This window comes from Trichosurus vulpecula, chromosome 1 (assembly GCF_011100635.1).
Source record: "Trichosurus vulpecula isolate mTriVul1 chromosome 1, mTriVul1.pri, whole genome shotgun sequence".
Taxonomy (NCBI): domain Eukaryota; kingdom Metazoa; phylum Chordata; class Mammalia; order Diprotodontia; family Phalangeridae; genus Trichosurus; species Trichosurus vulpecula.
In genome coordinates this window covers 38,370,766-38,388,956 of record NC_050573.1, presented here as the reverse complement: position 1 = coordinate 38,388,956, position 18,191 = coordinate 38,370,766, and the positions used below count along the sequence as shown (strand labels likewise).

The 18,191-nt window shown below is 45.2% G+C and overlaps 1 protein-coding gene across 1 annotated transcript in view; it reads right to left on the bottom strand.

Moving 5' to 3' along the window:
- Positions 1–18,191, bottom strand: part of DNAH10 (dynein axonemal heavy chain 10) — a 164,758-nt gene that overhangs the window by 14,390 nt on the left and 132,177 nt on the right. The window contains exons 56-64 of the mRNA XM_036765131.1: positions 15,078–15,252; positions 11,586–11,767; positions 8,439–8,575; positions 6,668–6,885; positions 5,794–6,015; positions 5,295–5,442; positions 3,399–3,678; positions 1,217–1,446; positions 492–765 (exon numbers count right to left, since the gene is read on the bottom strand). Of these exons, the coding sequence (XP_036621026.1) occupies positions 492–765; positions 1,217–1,446; positions 3,399–3,678; positions 5,295–5,442; positions 5,794–6,015; positions 6,668–6,885; positions 8,439–8,575; positions 11,586–11,767; positions 15,078–15,252 (1,866 nt within the window). The remainder of the gene's footprint in view (positions 1–491; positions 766–1,216; positions 1,447–3,398; positions 3,679–5,294; positions 5,443–5,793; positions 6,016–6,667; positions 6,886–8,438; positions 8,576–11,585; positions 11,768–15,077; positions 15,253–18,191) is intronic.

The window sequence follows — 18,191 nt, the reverse complement described above, 5'->3', positions numbered from 1 at the left end:
GGAGAAAGATGGAGGGAGGGGAGAAAGGGGGAGAGAGGCAGGGAAAGAGAGACACAGAGACAGAGAGACAGAGATGTCTGCTTGACATAAGAATCAGTTTGCTAACAATTAGAGCTCTATAAAATTAAAATTTTCTGCCTCAGAAGGAAGTAGATTCTTCTCCCTAGAGACACTAGTTGAACATATAGTAGTGGATATTCTTATTCAGGTAAAGGATGAACTAGAAGGTCTCCCAGGTCCCTTCCAACTCTGAAATTCTGTAATTCTGTCATTTTAATGAACCCTTTCTTCTTATAACCTGAATTACCAACCCCATTCTCTGTAAATACAAATTTTCATAGACAGGTTTCCCTAAAGTCGGGGATGTGATTGCATGATTACCACAGCTTGCGTGACTGACATAACCCCCTTAAATTCAATAATTATTACTGAAGACCTACAATGCCCACAAAACTGAGGGTGTATTCATCTTGCTAGAGAGTTATGCTGACCTGTGCAGCCGTAGTTGTAGACGTTGAAAGTTAGAGTGTCCATAATGTTTTTTAACCTCCTTGGAAGAAAAGAATCAGGCAAAGATTTCTTAAGTGAGAGAGTGAAGACATCTAAGAAGGCTGACAATGAATACTGATACATGGTGTTCACGAGTGCCATTTCTGATAAAACAAAGAACAAAATGGCACCCCTCTTGGCAGCAGGCCGGTAGCCGTCCCGCAGTCGGTCAATGTCCACTGCTGTCTTTTCAGCCAATTTGAGTTTCTCTGACACCTAAAGGAAAGGTCTGCATCAGAACATGGTTTTTTCTGTTTGTTTGTTTTTCATATAAAGGAAATCTGTAAAGTCATGAAGGTGCAATTTTGTGATGCGCTGAAAAATTAGTGGGGAAAGGAAATCAAGATGTGAGTGTGATGCTTTCAAGTAATTGAAAGAAATCTGCTAGGCCAATGAGACTCAGAGGGCGTCATAACTTGTCAGCAGCTTTGGTCTCTGGCCACAACTCTAAGTACAGCATCTCATCTACTTTAGCTGCCTCTTTCTTGTCCCCCTAGGTCTTCCTGACTCCCCCCCCCATCACTCTCTCCCCTACATGTAATGGTGACCCCAGAGGAGCAGCCTCGAGCAAAGCACAAGCATGTGCAGAGCCTTCTTCCGCCCCACATGGGGCTAGTAGTGATGACATGCACACACGGCCAACATGCGCGGCAAGAGCTCCCCTTACCTCAGTGGCCTTCGTCTTTGTCTCCTCCAGTGTCTGCACCAAGTCCACATTATCCAACATGTTTCCGGTGGATGTTGCCAGTTCTCGGAGGAGGGAATCTTCCAGGTCTTTCAGCAAGTTTTTGTTCTCACTCGTCTCCTGGATGAGATGCTCCCTTTGCTCCTCCAGTTCTCTTCTCTCATAGGCCACAATGACACTCAGCAGCTGGTCCTCGAGGCCTTTCAATGTGACTGTGGATGGGACACAGAGAATGGCCTTATTTTCAGGACTTTCCAAATATAGTGTTTTCCAATTTTTATTTTTCCTTGTGTGTAATGACAATTTAGATTGGAAGATCTTTCCCACCCATTAATAGGCCGTGTGACTCGCTTATGTCACAGGAAGCCTAAGTCACATATGGTGGGAGGAGCTGGCTGAGAGGAAAAGGAAAGTATGTCACAGGAAATACAGGGAGAGAGCAGTTAGAACCAAGGGAGAGAGCAGACGTGCTATCTGTGCTGTGAGTGATTGTTGGTGGCAAGGCCCCAGCAGGGGGGTGGAAGATTATGGGATGGCGAGGCTCCATGCTGTGATAGTGTGTTTTAAGTTCCTTGCTGTTATGATAAAGTGGACTTACTGGTTTTAGGAGCTGGTTGCTGCTTGAATGGGTTGGACTTATTGGTTATGGGATTTAGTCCTCTGGTATCTGAATAAATGTTTTACTTCTTCTACCTTCTATATGGAGAGTCTCTCATATTTTGCAATACGGAATTACATAGCCATATTCACAATTATCATTGATGTTGTGTTTATTGCCTTGCTAATACATCATGTCATCACATAACACAAATCAGTCAGTGCACTGAGCCAAAAGTGCAGCACAGTCTCTGTGCTTGAATAGTTTATACTACATGAAATGATAATTGCAAAGATCAGGGAGAACTTCCTCTGGGGAAGAGATGATCCATGAACTTTAGTCCTGAAAGAAGAAAAGGTTCTAAGGCATAGCGATGAGGAAGGAGAGCATTCCAGGCACAAGGGACAGTGTTTGCACCACCCCCAAAAAAAGAGAAGAAATAGGATCCTAAGTCCAGTGAGCAGCAAAAGGATATTTGGGCTGGAACTGGGGTTGTGTGAAGGGGAACAATATGAATATCTGGAAAGTGAAGAGGAGGAATGAGAAATTACCTTGTATTTACTTATCTACGCAAATGTCATAGCCCCTAAGTAGAATGTAAACTCCTTCAGAGAATGGGACCATTTTGCCTTTACATCTCCAGGGTCTACCACAGTGCCTTGCACATGGTAGATGGACATTGTTTGTTGCTGTTTGTCCTTCCTTCTCGAAGAGGACCAATGACATCAGGGAGGTGATGCCACGGCATGCAAGTGGATCGGATTTAAGTGAGGAGGGCTGTGCAAAGTCACCAGCCTCACTTTCTTCTCTGGAGCCATCTGGATCCAGCGGGAATATACAGATCAGGATGACTGGAGATGGCCCCATGCAGTGGGAGATGTTGGCCTTTTAAAGCTAAGGTCTCAGTTTGACTGAGGCAAAGCTCATTCAGTGATTAAGGCTAGGTAAGAAATGAGGCAAAGAATGGCTTGTTTTACCTAGTCAAAAAAAATCATTCTGGGAGGGGAAGACCCTCAGGGTTTCTGGCCAAAACAGAAACAATTGCTATCTACGTTCACTCTGAGCCATCAGACCCCAACCATGCCTTGCACATGGTAGGTGCTTATAAATGCTTACCGAATGAATGAATAAAATGTAAGGTACAGTCAGACTGTTCAGGACTTTAAATTACAAAAGTTGTACTTTTTCCTAGACTAGGGAGCCATTGAGTAGTCTCAAGCAAGGGAATGACATTGTTAGAATGGTGCAATAGAAGCATTAGTTAGTATTATTATTAGACTGGAATTCTAGAACCATAATAGAAGATTTAATCTTAAATCTAATGATACTCTGATAGGACTCCATAATCACAGCTCCTTGAAGAGATAAGAGTGCTAGACTTGGAACGAGAAAGACCTGAGTTCAAATCCTGACTCGGACACTAACTATATGACTCCCAGAAAGCCAATTCACCTTTCTGGGCCTCAGTTTACTCAACTCCAACATCAAGGGGTTGGCCTCTGAGGCTCTTTACAGGTCCAAGTCTATGACCCAATGATTCCAAACAAAGATCCTGTCCATTCTCACCAGTGTAGTTGATCACCATGGCTTTTCCAAACACGGATGGAGAATATTTGGGATTGGCCAGTTTGGTGTTCAGGTAGAGTTTGAAATTCGTATCATAATCAACTTCCTTGTCTCCCAATATAATAAACTGTCGTCCTTGAATGTTTTTCACATTTTTTTCCAATACATTATCGATCACTGGGTCAATATATTCATCCACATCTTGGAACAAGAAAGGGGTACCATACTTTATGGACATTTCCAGCTGTTTGAGGAAATCAGCATCATTAAAAGAAGCAACCTGAAAAAAGACCAGAACAAATGGAAAGTGAATACGCCCTCACCAAAAGAGGGGGTGCTGAGGCTCTTAGCCTTTTTTGTGCCCTACACCTCGTGGGCAGTCAATCTGGGAAGGGCCATGGAGCCTTTCTCAGGATAATGTTTTCAAATGGATCTAACAAAATAGATAGGATTGCAAGGGAACTAATTATAGTGAAATACAGTTATCAAAATATTTTTAATAACCAAGTTCTTAGACCGCAGGTAGAGTAGAAGAATGGGGTGTCAGTAAAGGCTGCCTTTGAAATGGAGAACAGAAGTGCTAGAAGACAAAAAGGGGCAGATTAGAACAAGGAAGTATGTAAAAGAGAAGAAAGTGTGTGTTTCTGTGAGTATGTCTCTGAGCGTGTCTACATATCTCTGATGAGCTCTCTGTGTGTATCTGTATCTATGTGTATCTGTGTGTCCATGTGTCTGTGTGATTGTACCTGTATGTGTCCGTACATGTCCATGTGTCTGTGTGACCATGTCTGTGTGTGCCTGTGTCTATTTTGTCTTATCTGTGTATGTCTTTGCACATGTGTGTGTCCACCTATACGTCTGTGTCCACACATTTGTCCACATGTGTCTGGGTGTGTATCTCTGTGTGTTTATGTATCTGTGTTTATCTATTGTGTCTGTATGTGCCTATGTGTGTCTTTGAGTGCCTGCATATGTATCCATGTGTGTATCTGGATGTCCACATATGACATGTACAAGTATGTTTCTGTGTGCGTCTGATCTGTGTGTTCATGTATCTGTGTTTATCTGTATGCGTGTCTAGTTTAGCTGTGTGTATCAGTGTGTGTCTTTGAATGACTGTATATGTGTCCATGTGTATGTCTGTACGTCCACATATGTGTCCATGAGTGTCTGTGTGTGCCTGTGTGGGGGTCCCCACGTGATTGTGAAGCCCGGGGGGTGGGGTGGGGGGAAAGAAGCACTAGCTGGAAAGGAAAAAGCTGTGGCCACTCCGCATTTGCTCTGAGCAATGAGCTGGCAGCATCATAACACCAGGGCTGGAAGGGCCCTCAGAGGCCATCTCATCCACCATGTGCCTGCCAGTGAATCCTCTCTACTCCAGCTCCAAAAAGGGGTCAAGCAGCCTTCCCTTGAGGACCCGCACTGAAAGGGGGTCCTCTGCCTCCCAGAGAAGCTTTCTCCATTTTTGCATAGCCCTGATCCAGTGGTGGTATTCAAATAAAATTAACAACCGGTTCTCTACCCCAATGACCATTTTAAGTACACAAAAAGATATACCAAAAAGTAGTGCAATATTTCATGCATCTAATATTCAAACAAGAACAATAAAAGAGGTACACAAAACTAGATTATAAGAAAGTTTTACAATATTAATGAAAAAATATTAAATAATACCTGACAAAAACATATCCTTATGGAGCTACCACGTGACCACAGCAGCCCATGTTGGAACATATGCAGAACCAAAACTCACTCTACCTATTCTCACTATTTTTTTCTTCTACTTCCATGACTTCCAAAATGGGCAACAAGATAATCCTTGAAATCTGTATTTCTATTGGTTCAAAATCATTTCAGCGTGTAGATCAGAAGAGTTGCTGATAACATCAGCCCTACCCGTAGGTTGTTTTTTTCTTCTTTTCTCTTTATCCAGTTTAGGGCTTGCTGCTGGGGATCGATACACAAAGGAAAGCGACTAGCTCGCGTGGTGAGAATGCCATTCTGGACAGAGAGCTCATCAGGAGGCAGGCCCTGGGAGCCCCACCTGGGGATCAGAACATCAGAAAATCAGTCCTGCATCCAAGGCTTCCCTGATTGTTTTTACTGTGTTGCTCAGTCTAAATGCCAACGGCTGAGCAGAAAGACAGTCTGGCTCTAAGGGAAGGGAATAGACCAATAACCCGGTGCCCAGTATTAGGAGGAAACATCTGCCTGCTCTATCCCTGCTCTCGGGAAGAAGTGGAGGCCAGCTCTATTTCTACACTAAATCCAGGCTCCGCCCAAGCCTGGCTTCCTCCAGCATCACCACAGCAGGGGACTACCCACCACCCTGCTGTCCCCTCCCTTGTTCCACGAAATAACAGCACCAGTCTCTTGGCCGAAGAGCGTCACCTACCTACTGATTTCCACGTCATCTGTGAGCAGGTTTTCTAGTCGAAAAGGCTGACTCAGAGGGATTTCCCGTTCCAGTAAATCTCCTTGCCACACCACATTGACCATCTCATTTCGAAACTCCCAGTTGAAGGCCCCTTCGTAGCTCAGGAAGGCTGAGCAGAGCAGACAGTCGCCCAACAACTTGAATCTCCGGTGTATCAGCTCGTCCAAGTCAGCCAGCCATCTGATGGGGAAGAGACAGTCACCCCAGGTCAGTCATTAGGTTCAGACCCAAGTGGATGGAAACTTCAGAAGACTCACAACTCTCCCAGCAGCAGTAGAAGTCTATTTGGCAAATTCTGCCAAGTCAGCTATTTCTTCAGGCTGGAAGAAATATACCATCAGATGAATAATCGGCAACATTAGCAAAATGGACATGTCCAAAAACACTGGCATGGGACAATATTACCCATCATATTTAATAACTCACAGATTATGTCTTTACTCACTGACTTCTCAAGCCACAAAGGACCTCGCAGGTCACTTTATCACCCTGCCAGTAGTGTGCTGACTCCCACAACCATTGGAATCAGACACCAAGCCAGAAGCCACCAAACCCCCAAAGTTCTAGGTGCCTCAGGGATCTGTCATATGCTTTATATCATATGTGCTTCCCTAGTCCCACAGTTTGTACGGGTCCTTTGTACTTAATGGGACATAAAGTCTGTTTACCAATGGTCTTTGCATGCCTTAGATGCGCAGAAAAGAAGCCTCTTGCTGAGTAAGTCAAGCCACAGGAGCCATTGTACAATGGTGAATGTCCCAATTCAAACTACTCACCTTCTAGATTCCACATAAAAAACTTTTCTAATTTTCTTTCATGAAATTAAGCTAACCTCACATTTTCTGAGCCCAAGCCAGAAATCAGCTTGTCAGCAGCAATCAACCGCCTTTCCATGATCTCTGCTTCTTCCTGGAGCTGTTGCTTCTCCAATATGGCTGCCTCATATTTGGCTCCCAAAGCTTCTAGCTCAGCCTGGAGTGTGGCCAGCTCATTCTGAATTCTTTCCAGTTCTCTTTTGCTGAGGAAATAGTTTCTCTCCAGCCTTGCCACCTGTTATTTTAAAGAGTAGACACGATGCCTAAGAATTGGGGAAGGGAGAGGGGCTACAAGGATACAGGCCCTGTTCTAAGGCTTCGACCACACCTATGTGATCCAACAAAGGATTCAGGGGGCCAAGTGACTTAGTGCCACAGGCTACCACAACCTGGATTTCTTTCTTCAGCCACTTTTGCAACTACTTGCTTCCAAGACTCAATCCTTCAACCTAATTAGACCAATGCAATTTGCATTTAAGTGAACACAAGGTCACATTTCTCTGTATGTGTGAGTGTGTAGATATATGTGTGTTAGTATAGAGATATGTGTGTAGACATGTGTATGGATATGTTTACATATATGTATGTAACCCCTATCTCGAAGCCCATTGGTATGGGACTGTCTCCTTATTAGTGGAGATAAAGGCCCTGCCCTGTGTGAGGGGCAGGAGGAGTTGGCAAGAGAACACTCTTCAGGGTAAATCCCCTTTGGGCACTCCCCAAGCTTCAAGTCTTCAAGTGTCACATCTTTGAGAGAGAAGACGGAAAAGGCCAACCCCACTTCTGATTGCTAAAGGAAAAGATTCCAGGAGGAGCTGGCAGGCTCCATCATGCCCCTGTCCCCATCCTGTTATGATTTGGATAAATGGGTTTCTTTGCTATTCTCTATGTGTGTTCATCATGCACTTGGTATTAGGTGGGGAAGGGGTCAAGCCTTGGATATAGAGCTTGGGGTCCTCCTTCTCCACCAAAATGACAAAGTAATCCAACTAGATGGAACCTGATCATATCCCCTAAATGAACAATATTTAAGAGAGAAAATAAACTCCTAACCCAGTACCCCTTTTATCTGAGGAGAACAGAATAGCCTCCCACCCCAACTTCTTATTTCCTCTCTTGGCAGGAATTTAAAGTCTCCCTTGGAGAAAGATGGAGAGAGAAGAGTCTAGAAACATTTATTCTCCTTCCCTTTGAGCCACAAGACAGCTCTCTCCTTACACACAGGCCTCTCTGTACATGTGGACCTCTCACTATACATGGGGCTCACTCTTTTTTTCCTCCCTACATATATATGTGTGTATATATATATACATATATATACATATATATATATGTATATATATAATTTCCATGTGTACACTGATGACTTCTAGCATTAAGATATGGCTCTAGGTTAAAAGTGCAGAAGAGGGCATTTAAAGGCAAGGGTGGCACCAATGAGTCGTTTCTTTGCTTTTTAATCAACAGGAACAGTTAGTAGAAATACAAATGCTCCATTCTTGGTTTTCCAAATTATATCTTAACTTGCCTTAATGAAGCACATTCCAAAACCTTTTTTTTTCATTCTCTTCATATACAGAATTTGACAAAACCTTTGGAGAACTTGGCTCCTCCCATTCCCTAATTCATCTAAAAGGGGGTGTATTTTAGGGCTGGAATCTACAAGGAAGTGCAGGGAGGGGTTTCTAATGCAGACCAACAGGGAAGGGTTGTGGGCATATGAGATGCCAGTTAGCTCCAGACTGGACTCAGCCTAGTTATTTTCTAGGGTTCACAAATGAGCAGTACCTTGTCTCTTTTGGGCTTGATTTCTTTAAAAACATCACAGTAACCCATCACAGCTTCAACAAACTTCAGCATGCCCAACCCTGCTTTGCTTACGGCTTCCATTTCTTCAAAGGTTGTATTGAGATTCTTTAAGAGAGCTTTAAGATAAGATATTGAAACTTTTCAGTCAGTGGGTCAGTCAACAAGCATTAATTAAGTGCCTACTACTCCTCAGACACTGTGCTAAGTTCAGGGGTTGCAAAATGGAGGGGGGGGGCACAAAAACAGCCCTGCTCTCAAGGGGAGGTGGGAGGAGACAACAGGCAAACAAGTATGTACAAACACAATACATACAGAGGTATGGAAATGATGTCAGGAAGAAAGAACAAAGATTAAGAAGCCTGGAAAAGCCTTCTGGCAGAAGGTAGGATTTTAGTTGGGGCTTGAAGGAAGTCAGGGAAGTGAAGGGCACAAGAGAAGGAAGGAGTTCCAGGTATGAATCACAGCCAGTGAAAATACTTTGTGTGAGCAGCAGCAAGGGGGTGGAGTACATGGGGATGGAGGAGGTAAGACTGGGAAGGTAAGAGGGAGCCAGGTGATGAAGGGCTTTGAATGCTGAGCGGAGCATTTTGTATTTGATCCTGGAGGTAATGGGGAACCACCAAAGTTTGTTGAGTGGAAGAGGGTGTGGAGGGGTTGACATGGTCAGACTTGTACTTCAAGAAAACCAATCTGACAGCTGAGTGAAGAATAGACTGGATTGGACAGAGACTGGAGGCAGGCTGACCCACCAGCCACTACTGCAATAGCCCAGGCCTGAGGGGATGTGGGGGCCTGTACCAGGGTGGGAGCAGGGTCAGAGGAGAAAAGGTGAGGTATTCAAGAGATGCTACAGAAGCGAAATGGACAAGAGAGGCTGCAGGTGGGGGGGGGGGGGGTGAAATAGACGAGAGAGGCTACAGGGGTGAAGGGGACAAGAGAGGCTGCAAAAGGGGGCATGAAATGGACAAGAGAGGCTGCAGGGGGTGAAAGGGACAAAAGAGGCCGCAAGGTGGGGGGGGGAGGTGTGAAATAGACAAGAGAGGCTACAGGGGTGAAGGGGACAAGAGAGGCTGCTGATGTGGAATCAACAGGCCTTGGCCACAGCTTGGATATGAGAGGAGAGAGTGAGGAGTCATCCTGACTCCTAGGTTGTGAACTTGAGGGACTGGGAGGAAGGTGATGCCCTTGACAGTAATAGGGAAATTCAGAAGGGGGGAGGGTTTGGGATGAGAGGGAAGATAATGAGTTCCATTTTAGATGTGTTTTGGTGTCTGTGGGACACACAGTTCCAGAAAATGAGGCATGGCTGTCACTTTGAAAAAAGAGAGAAGTGAGATGCTTTGGGGCTAATGAAGTACTCCTGATTCATTAATAAATACGTCCATAAAATATAGATCCAACTGCCAAGATCTGAGAGCCCCAGACATGTGTTTCATAACTGATCATTTGGATATGAGAGAAGCCTCTAGAAGGGCAAAGGCAAACTTACATGAGCTGAATTGGAGCCTCGACCCAAAGTCCCTTCTTCCTACTAGACTTTCAAAGTCTCTGTTGAGAGGCTCTGCCTGCATGTACAGCTGAATCTCTGCCAAGCCGTGCCTGCATTGCATCTGCCAATGCTGGCAGGCCTGAGACCTAGGGCCCAGGTTTGCAATGAGGTCATTAAAGTTCTGGGGAGAGGACCCTCGCTTGCCACAGCCATCATCTCAGCTGGAAGAGGGTCCTCAGATAAAACCATCACAAAGCTACACATTAGAGCTCCCCTACAGTGGTCTTTCAATCTAACTGGAAACAGATAACATGAAGGGAGAATTTATTGTGGAGGGGGCAAAACTAACATCAAAATGACACAAGAATCAGAGGACAACATCCTGGTATTGGGGCAGGTATCCTGGAACAGGAGGCCTAGGTCACAGGACCAAGGCTCAGATCTTGGTTCTGCAGCCGCTACCCAGGTGAGCAGCCTGGAGCAAGCCACTGAACCTTCTCTGGGTCTCATTATCCCCCTCGCTGAAATGGAAGGACTGGACTAGTTACTGTATTGGGTCCAGTTTAAACCTATGATGGAGGCCTCTATGAACTTAGAACAAAAACATCAGGATAAAGACTTATACAATTATAATTTCTTTCCTCATTGATAATAGAGTATGATATTGATGACGTAGCTATAGATACAGAGATATAGGAATAGATATAGATACAAGCATAAATACAGGCATTGAAATAAATATAGATATAGGCATAGATAATATAAATATAGATATAGATATCATATAGATACAGGTGTAGATGTTATAAATATAGATACAAGAATAGATATAGGTATAGATGATATAAATATAGATACAGGAATAGATATAGGTACAGATTTTATAAATATAGATAGAGACATAGATATAGGTATATATAACATAAATACAGATATAGGCATAGATATAGGTGTAGATGACATAAATATAGATAGACATAGATGTAGGAAAAATTGGTCTTTAAGAAGAATCATACCTTCTCCTTCAGAATTCAGGCCTGAAGGATATTTGGGTCCTCGGGAACCAAAGCACCAAAGGGCCGACTGTTAATTGGTAACTTGGGACACATATTCACCATCTACTTTTTAATGTGTCACCATTAGCTCTATACTAGAGAAAGTCTACTAGGAAAATGTCAAGGTCATCTACTGGGAAAAGGTCAAGGTCAGGTCAAAGCCTTATCCTATCCTTCTGTGGGAAGTGCAAGCTACGAGAAAAATCATATGGGAAGCACCAAATGAAAAGGCTGTGTCCTGGCAGATGAAACCTGGGGCTACCTGCAGATTTTGTAGATGCCATTGAGAATGAGAAAAGAATTTTGCTTTTTAAGAACTTTGAGAATTTAAGAATTTTAAGAATTTTGTTTTTAAATCCCCTTGCTGAAGTAAAGCTGCAGACCCTGTAAATGTAAAATCACTTGCTCCTTCTCAGGCCTGGGTTATGTATTTCTCTGTAGGGCCCCAGCTGTATCTCTCTCCCAAGAAATCAAACAAACCCAAAACTCTAGGGTTTTATCTAGATTGAAACAAACCAACAAAAGCACAGGAAGCTCTAAAGAAAGCTGGGACAGTGTCCATCTCTAGTCATCTTCACTTGCCTCGTATGTTTTTGACTTGGCCCTGGGTGATTGAATCAAAGTCCATCTCCATGAGAGACCTCAGGAAGTTCGGGTCAGACATCATGCCTTTGGCCGTCTTCCAGTTGAGCTCCTTGTACCCCTTCATAATCAGAATACACTCACAGACAGTTTGCACTTGTTTAGGAGGCTTAGCAAAAGACCTAGAGGAGAAAAAGACCAAGGAAATCAAAATCACAAAATATAAATCAAGATGGGCTTGAGTGGGATAGGGGTGGGAAGTAGCATGTTGAGTTCAGTGGCAGTGGAGCTTTGAAGTTGGAGGGGGCGGTCAAGAGACTGATAGGTTTGAGTTATAGCTTTGGTGCTTTCCAGATGTGTGACCATGACCTAATTATGTAACCTGTCTGAGCCTCACTGGACTGAAAACGGAGATAGTAATGCTGTAGGAACTCTGCCAGGCCTGCCCTACCCCATAGAGTTCAACCTCCTCATTTTCAGGTGAGCAGAGTGAGGCCCAAGGCACTTAACTGAGAGTAAGTGACTTGCCCAAGGTCACTGTGGGTTGTAAAGTATCAGAGGCAAGATTTGAACTTGAGCCCCCCAATTCAGGAGTCATTGCTTTTTTTTACTTTTCCATAGACCATGTAAGGCCATGTAAGGAGGCTCCCTTTCATGTGCTCTGTGTATGAGAAATGTGTAAGGTTTGCTCTCTCATCCAAATATGACTCCCAAAGACCCCAAAGCATAAATCCAGAAATGAAGACAAGAAAGAGCACTCTTTTCTCCTTCCCAGAAAGTCCAGAGATGGAGAGGCAGGAATCAGAGATAGTGACCCCAAAAAGCAATTCCCTCAAAATATGAAGGCACAAAGACTGAGCCATTGTATTGGCTGCTCCATGCACTGGCATCCAAGTCTTTGCATGGACAGACAACACAGGGCCACCAAAAGAACTCCAAGGGACACTGGACATAAACCTGAACTGGAGAGTGGAAATCAGGACCATTCCAGAACCAACGGCTGTGAGAAAGGACATCTGGCATACTACTGAATTAAACCAAGGACATGGAAATGAGATAAAGGGGACAGCGTGGTTTGTTTTAGGGTTTTTTTTTTTCACTTAGGCACAGAATTTGGAGATGGGAAGGGACTTAACTCGGCAAAGGTGGAGGACAGTATGTGCACATTTCTGTGGAGCGTCCCAGCCTCTTACCAACCCCCAAACCCATGTACCTGGGCTTATCCAAAAGCAAAGCAAATCTTTTCTACCAAGAAACAACACAGACAGGCTGCATTCCTAACTTTGACTTCTCAGCCCAGGAAAGAGGACAACTTCATTTGGCACAGGTAATTAGCAAAGGGATAGTTAATCCTTATTCCTGGAAAAAGACAACTTCTTGCTACCAACAGCAACATCTCCAGATTAAGTGCTTTGGTTTCTGGACACAGAAACTGTGCAATCCTAAATCAAATACTTCATTAATAAAAAAAGGTTATTTGTCTTCAAAGAAATGAGCACACAGAAAGGAAAAATGACAGTGGTGGGTACAGCACGAGCTTTAGAATCAGGCTGGACAAAGCCAGCTTGGGTAATGAGTACATGAAGGGAGGCAGTGAGGTTCAGTGGAAAGAACATGGTCCTGGATTCAAAGGACCTGGGTTCAAATCCTACCCGTGATGCTCACTACCTGGGTGATACTGGTTGAGTCACTTACATAGATCTCAGCTTTCTCATCTGAAAGATGCAGGGATTGAATGAGAAGGCCCTTCCAGCTCTGTGATTGTATGACACATTTATACTACCTTTGCCCAGGCCGCCCCCATTGCAACATGCCTGAAATGCCCCCCTTCCTCACTGCCACCTCTTTGACTCCCAGCTTCCTTTGAGGCGCTGCTCGGGCACCATCTTGAATTGGAGGCTTTTCCTGACCTCACTCCCGCCTGAAATTACTTTGTACTATTTCACCTGTGCTCTGTATTTCTTTATCTGTGTACCTGTTCTATACCACCCTCACCCTCTACCAGTAGAAGAACACAAGCTTCTTGAGGTCAGGGACCGTTTTGCTTTTGGCATTGTATACCTAGCACTTTCTACAGTGCCTCAGATTATGCGTTCAGTCATTTCAGTCACATCTGACTCTCTCTGACCCCATTTGGGGTTTTCTTGGCAGAGATAGTGGAGTGGTTTGCCATTCCCTTCTCCAGATCATTTGACAGATGAGGAAACTGAGGCAAACAGGGTGAAGTCGCTTGCCCAGGGTCACACAGCTAGTAAGTATCTGAGGCTAGATTTGAACTCAGGAAGATGATTCTTCCTGACTTCAGGCCCAGGGCTCTATCCACTGCACCACTCAGCTGCCCCAAATGCCTGTTGAACTTAATTGAATTGCTACGATTAAAGATGCAAAGTCATACAATGGATAACACCTTGGAAAGACTCCTGGGCGGATGAGTCAAAAGGGAGAAAGGCTTCGGCAATAAGTAAGAGCAGAGGGAACTTCTTCAAAGACACCAGGGCAATATTCTTTGTTTGAATTTCATTAATGGTGTGAGATGCAGCTTCCAGAGTCCACTAAAGAACAATCTAGGGGTGGTGCAGACAATGCAGAGAAAGGCTCTTTAGGCCACCCTTCTGCCAAGGGGACGAACTGCCTGGATGAACTCCTTTTACCCACTGATTTTTGAAAGGCTAGCCACGAGCTTTGTCTGATAACTACAACTGGGAATTACGAACAGGGCAGCCACTGGTTTAATCTTTCACATGTTGGTCTGTTCAAAGAGGAAGAAAAGCATATGTGGATCCCATTCAACCTAATAGTGTATAATGTTTATTATTGTTGTTCTGGACCTAGGTGTAGAATCCATTAACCAATCAATCAACAGCCTTTATTAGGCACCCAGTGTTTGCCCTGCAACTACACCTGCTGTTCTCTATTTGTATCCCCAGCACTTGGCACATGATAAGCCTTTCTGGGGTGCTGGGCCTAGAGTCAGGGAGACCCAAGTTGAAATCCGGCCTCAGAGATTTACCAGTTGAGTGACCCTGAGAAAGCCACTTAACCAATGATTGCCTCAGTTTCCTCAACTGTAAAAGAGGGATAATGATGGCACCTACCTCTCAGGATTGTTGTGGGATCAAATGAGATACTCGTAAAGCACTTAGCACGCAGGGCTTGGTATGTAGATGGTACCTAATAAATGCCTGTTTCCTTTTCATCAAGGGGAGACAATACATGTATACAAGATGGGAACAAGATGATTTGAAGAGGAGGACACGAGCAGCCGGGGAGGGGATCAGGAAAGGCCCCATGGAGAAGTCAGGGATTCTCACAACAGGAAACCTCCCTCTACCAACCCAGACCAGCACCTTCTCTGTAAGCGGGGGAGTCTCTGGGAAGTCCCCTGGAGGGCTCAGTGTCTAGGGTCTACACAGCCAGCGGGGCCAGAGACAGCTCTCGCACCTCGGCCTCCCCGAGGCAGCGCCTCCATGTCCCTGGGCATGAGGAAGTTACCTGATCTCTGTGACGTCAGACTTGTCCAGCTTCTGCAGCTCCAGCTTGGCCGCCTCCAAGATGGGCATGGCTTCCTCCAGGGCCGTCTCGGCCTCCGCTTTCTCTACGGCAATGATCTTGTTCTGTTCCTCTATCTCCATGGCCTTCTCTTCAGCGAGCTTCTTCTTCTCCTCCGCTGCAGGACAAGGTGGGGAAGTATAATGTCTCAACTGATGCGAACACACAGGAATGACTCGGCTGTATTGGACTAATGCCCTTCTTTGGACATGCTCTCTGGGCTCACCGTGGACAGCCTCGCCAGGAGGAGCGCTGAGCTCTCGGACCCCGGCGTCCGCAGGCCTCCCCGGCTTCTCTCCTCTTTTCTCCCTTCTGGCCCCCTGCCCTCTCTACACCTCTCTCTCATTTGGATGCTTGGCTCTCTGGAGCAGCTCCTTCCATGCTGAGGCTATCCCAGGGAAACAGTCCCTTCTACTCGCCAGTTTATTTACATTCCCCGCTCTCTCACTGGCCTCCTTTTCCTATGCCCATCTTTTTTCCTACTACTACTTTCCCAACAGATTTAGGTTTATCGTCATTATCAAGTATCTAGTACTGGACTTGGAGTCGGGAAGATCTGAATTCGAATCCCACCTCAGACACCTCCCAGCTCTGTGATCCTGGGCAAGTCTGGGCCTCAGTCTCTTCATGTGTAAAATAAGAGGGGAGGGCTTGTGGCCTGCCCCTATGACCGTAAGGGACAAGGCTGGCTGAGAACACGAGGGTAGAGATCAGAGGAGGAAACAAAGCATGTTGTCCTTTGGGCAGGTGAACCACGCGCTGTTGGGGCATAAAGAGGAAAGGGACACGGACTTCAGTGTTTCATGGCACGGGGCCGTGACACGGCTGTGAGGGGGACTTCCGTTGTCCGGACACCTGCCAGGAGAGCAGCTCATCATCTCTCCACTGGGAGAGGGAAGGGCCTTGTGTTCGTGCCATCTGGGGAACGTCTGAAGGAACTGGAGAACAGAACAATGGGGGGTGTGAAGGGACATCATGGGGAAGGTGGATGAGACACTTCCTCGGAGGACAGCATCAGGAACAATGGGTGAAAGCAGCAAAAAGGCACATTTTTGGCTCCATGTCATCTAGCAATGAGAGCCTTTCAGAAGCAGGACGGAGCCTTGGGTGGAGGAGGTGCTGAGGGTGCATTACCACTCATCACGACAAGCTACAGAAGGATTATTTTCCAGGAGTGGGGGAAGTAGATGGCCTATGAAGCCCCTCCAGCCCTGAAATCCTGTTACCCCATGAGGTGGGTAGTACCAGTGTGGTTACAGATAGAGAAACCAAGGCTCAGAAAGGTGATTTGCCTAAATCTGCTGACCAAAAGGTCAGCAACAAAACAACAAAACTCTCAACAGCAAAACTGGCCTTCTTTCCACTACACCACATGCCCTAACAAGCAAAGGAAGGAAGAAGGTAATAAATGTCTGAGGCATGTTCAGGAGACAGTGTGTTGACCAGTTTGGTGAAGGCTGAACAACTGTAAAAAGATCTGGTAAGAAAGAAGGATGAGAGATTGGCTCCAGAGAGGCCAAGGAGGGATTGGGCAGCCAGAGAAAGGGCTGCTACAGTTAATGTTGTCGTTAACACTGAGGGGGTTCACAAGGGGAGTGGGGATGATGAGCACAAGCTACAGCTTTAGGAGGATCAGTCTGGAATCCAGGAGCCAGTGATGAGTTCAAGTATGAAGCTAAGTGACCAGAATCCAGAAGGTGTTGTCCATGGGGGCTAAAAAGAAGGGATGGAACTCAAAAGCATCTCAGAGGAAGAGTTGGTCAAAAAGCATTGATTAAGCACCTACTATGTGTCCACCTGGCTGCTCACCTGGACTTCATCATGGTCTCTGGAGACTTCTCATCCCATGAGATCACATCGACTCTGAAACTCACAACCTCCTCAGTACTTGCTGGCCCTGGGGACCCTCCCTGCCTCTGATTGGAGAGGATAGGGGATGAACACGAGACCTCTGATGTCCTCCACTTAAGGAAGGCGCCCAGGGTAGTCACCTCATCATTCTTCAGCCAACTTTAGGACTTCTTCATGTCCCTTAACCAGAGCCCTTCTCTCTCCTCTCCTCCCCACCTTTTCTGCTTCTTTTAATGTGTTATCTCCCCCATTAGACTAGGAGCTCCTTGAAAACAGGGACTGTCTTTTGCCTTTCTTTGTATCCCCAGCAAATAGCACAGTGAATGGAACATAGGATATGCTTCATAAATATTTATTAAACAAGCTACATGTGGGAAGAGGAAAAGCACTGGGATTAAGAAGGATCAGGAAAGGAAGAAGGTGGGATTTTAGCTGGGGCTCGAAGGAAGCCAGGGAAGTCCAGAGATGAGGATGAGGAAGGACAGAATTCCAAGCATGGAGGACAGTCAATGAAAATGCCTGGGAGTTGGGAGCTATCTTATGTGAGGGACATTAAGGAAGTCAGTGTCACTAGATCACAGAACACAGAGATGAGTAAGACACAAGAAGACTGGGAAGTTGGCAAGAGACAAGCGTAAGAACGGCTTTGAAAGACAAACAGAATTTTTTATTTGATCCTGGAAGTAACAGGGAGCTGCCAGAATTTATTTAATAGTGGAGTGACAGAGTCAGACCTGTGCTTTTTGTTGTTGTTCAATCATGTCTGACTTTTTGTGACTCCATGGACCATGGTATTCCAGGCCCTTCTATCCTCTACTCTCTGTCCAAGTCTGTCCAAGCTCATGTTCGTTGCTTCCATGACACCATTCATCCATCTCATCCTCTCCCATTCCCTTTTCCTTTTGCCTCCAATCTTTCCCAACATCAGTGCCTTTTCCGATGGGTCCCATCTTCTCATTACGTGACCAAAGTACTTAAGCTTCAGTTTCAGTATTTAACCTTCCAAGTGAATAGTCTGAGTTAATTTCTCTAACCATTGACCGGTCTGATCTCCTTGCTGAACAAAGGACTCTTCTTCAGTACAATTTGAAAATGTCAGTTCTGCAGTGCTCAGCTTTCCTTATAGTCCAACTCTCAGAACCACACTTTGCTACTGAAAAAAAAAACTATAACTTTGACTATACAGACTCTTGTCAGCAAGGTGGT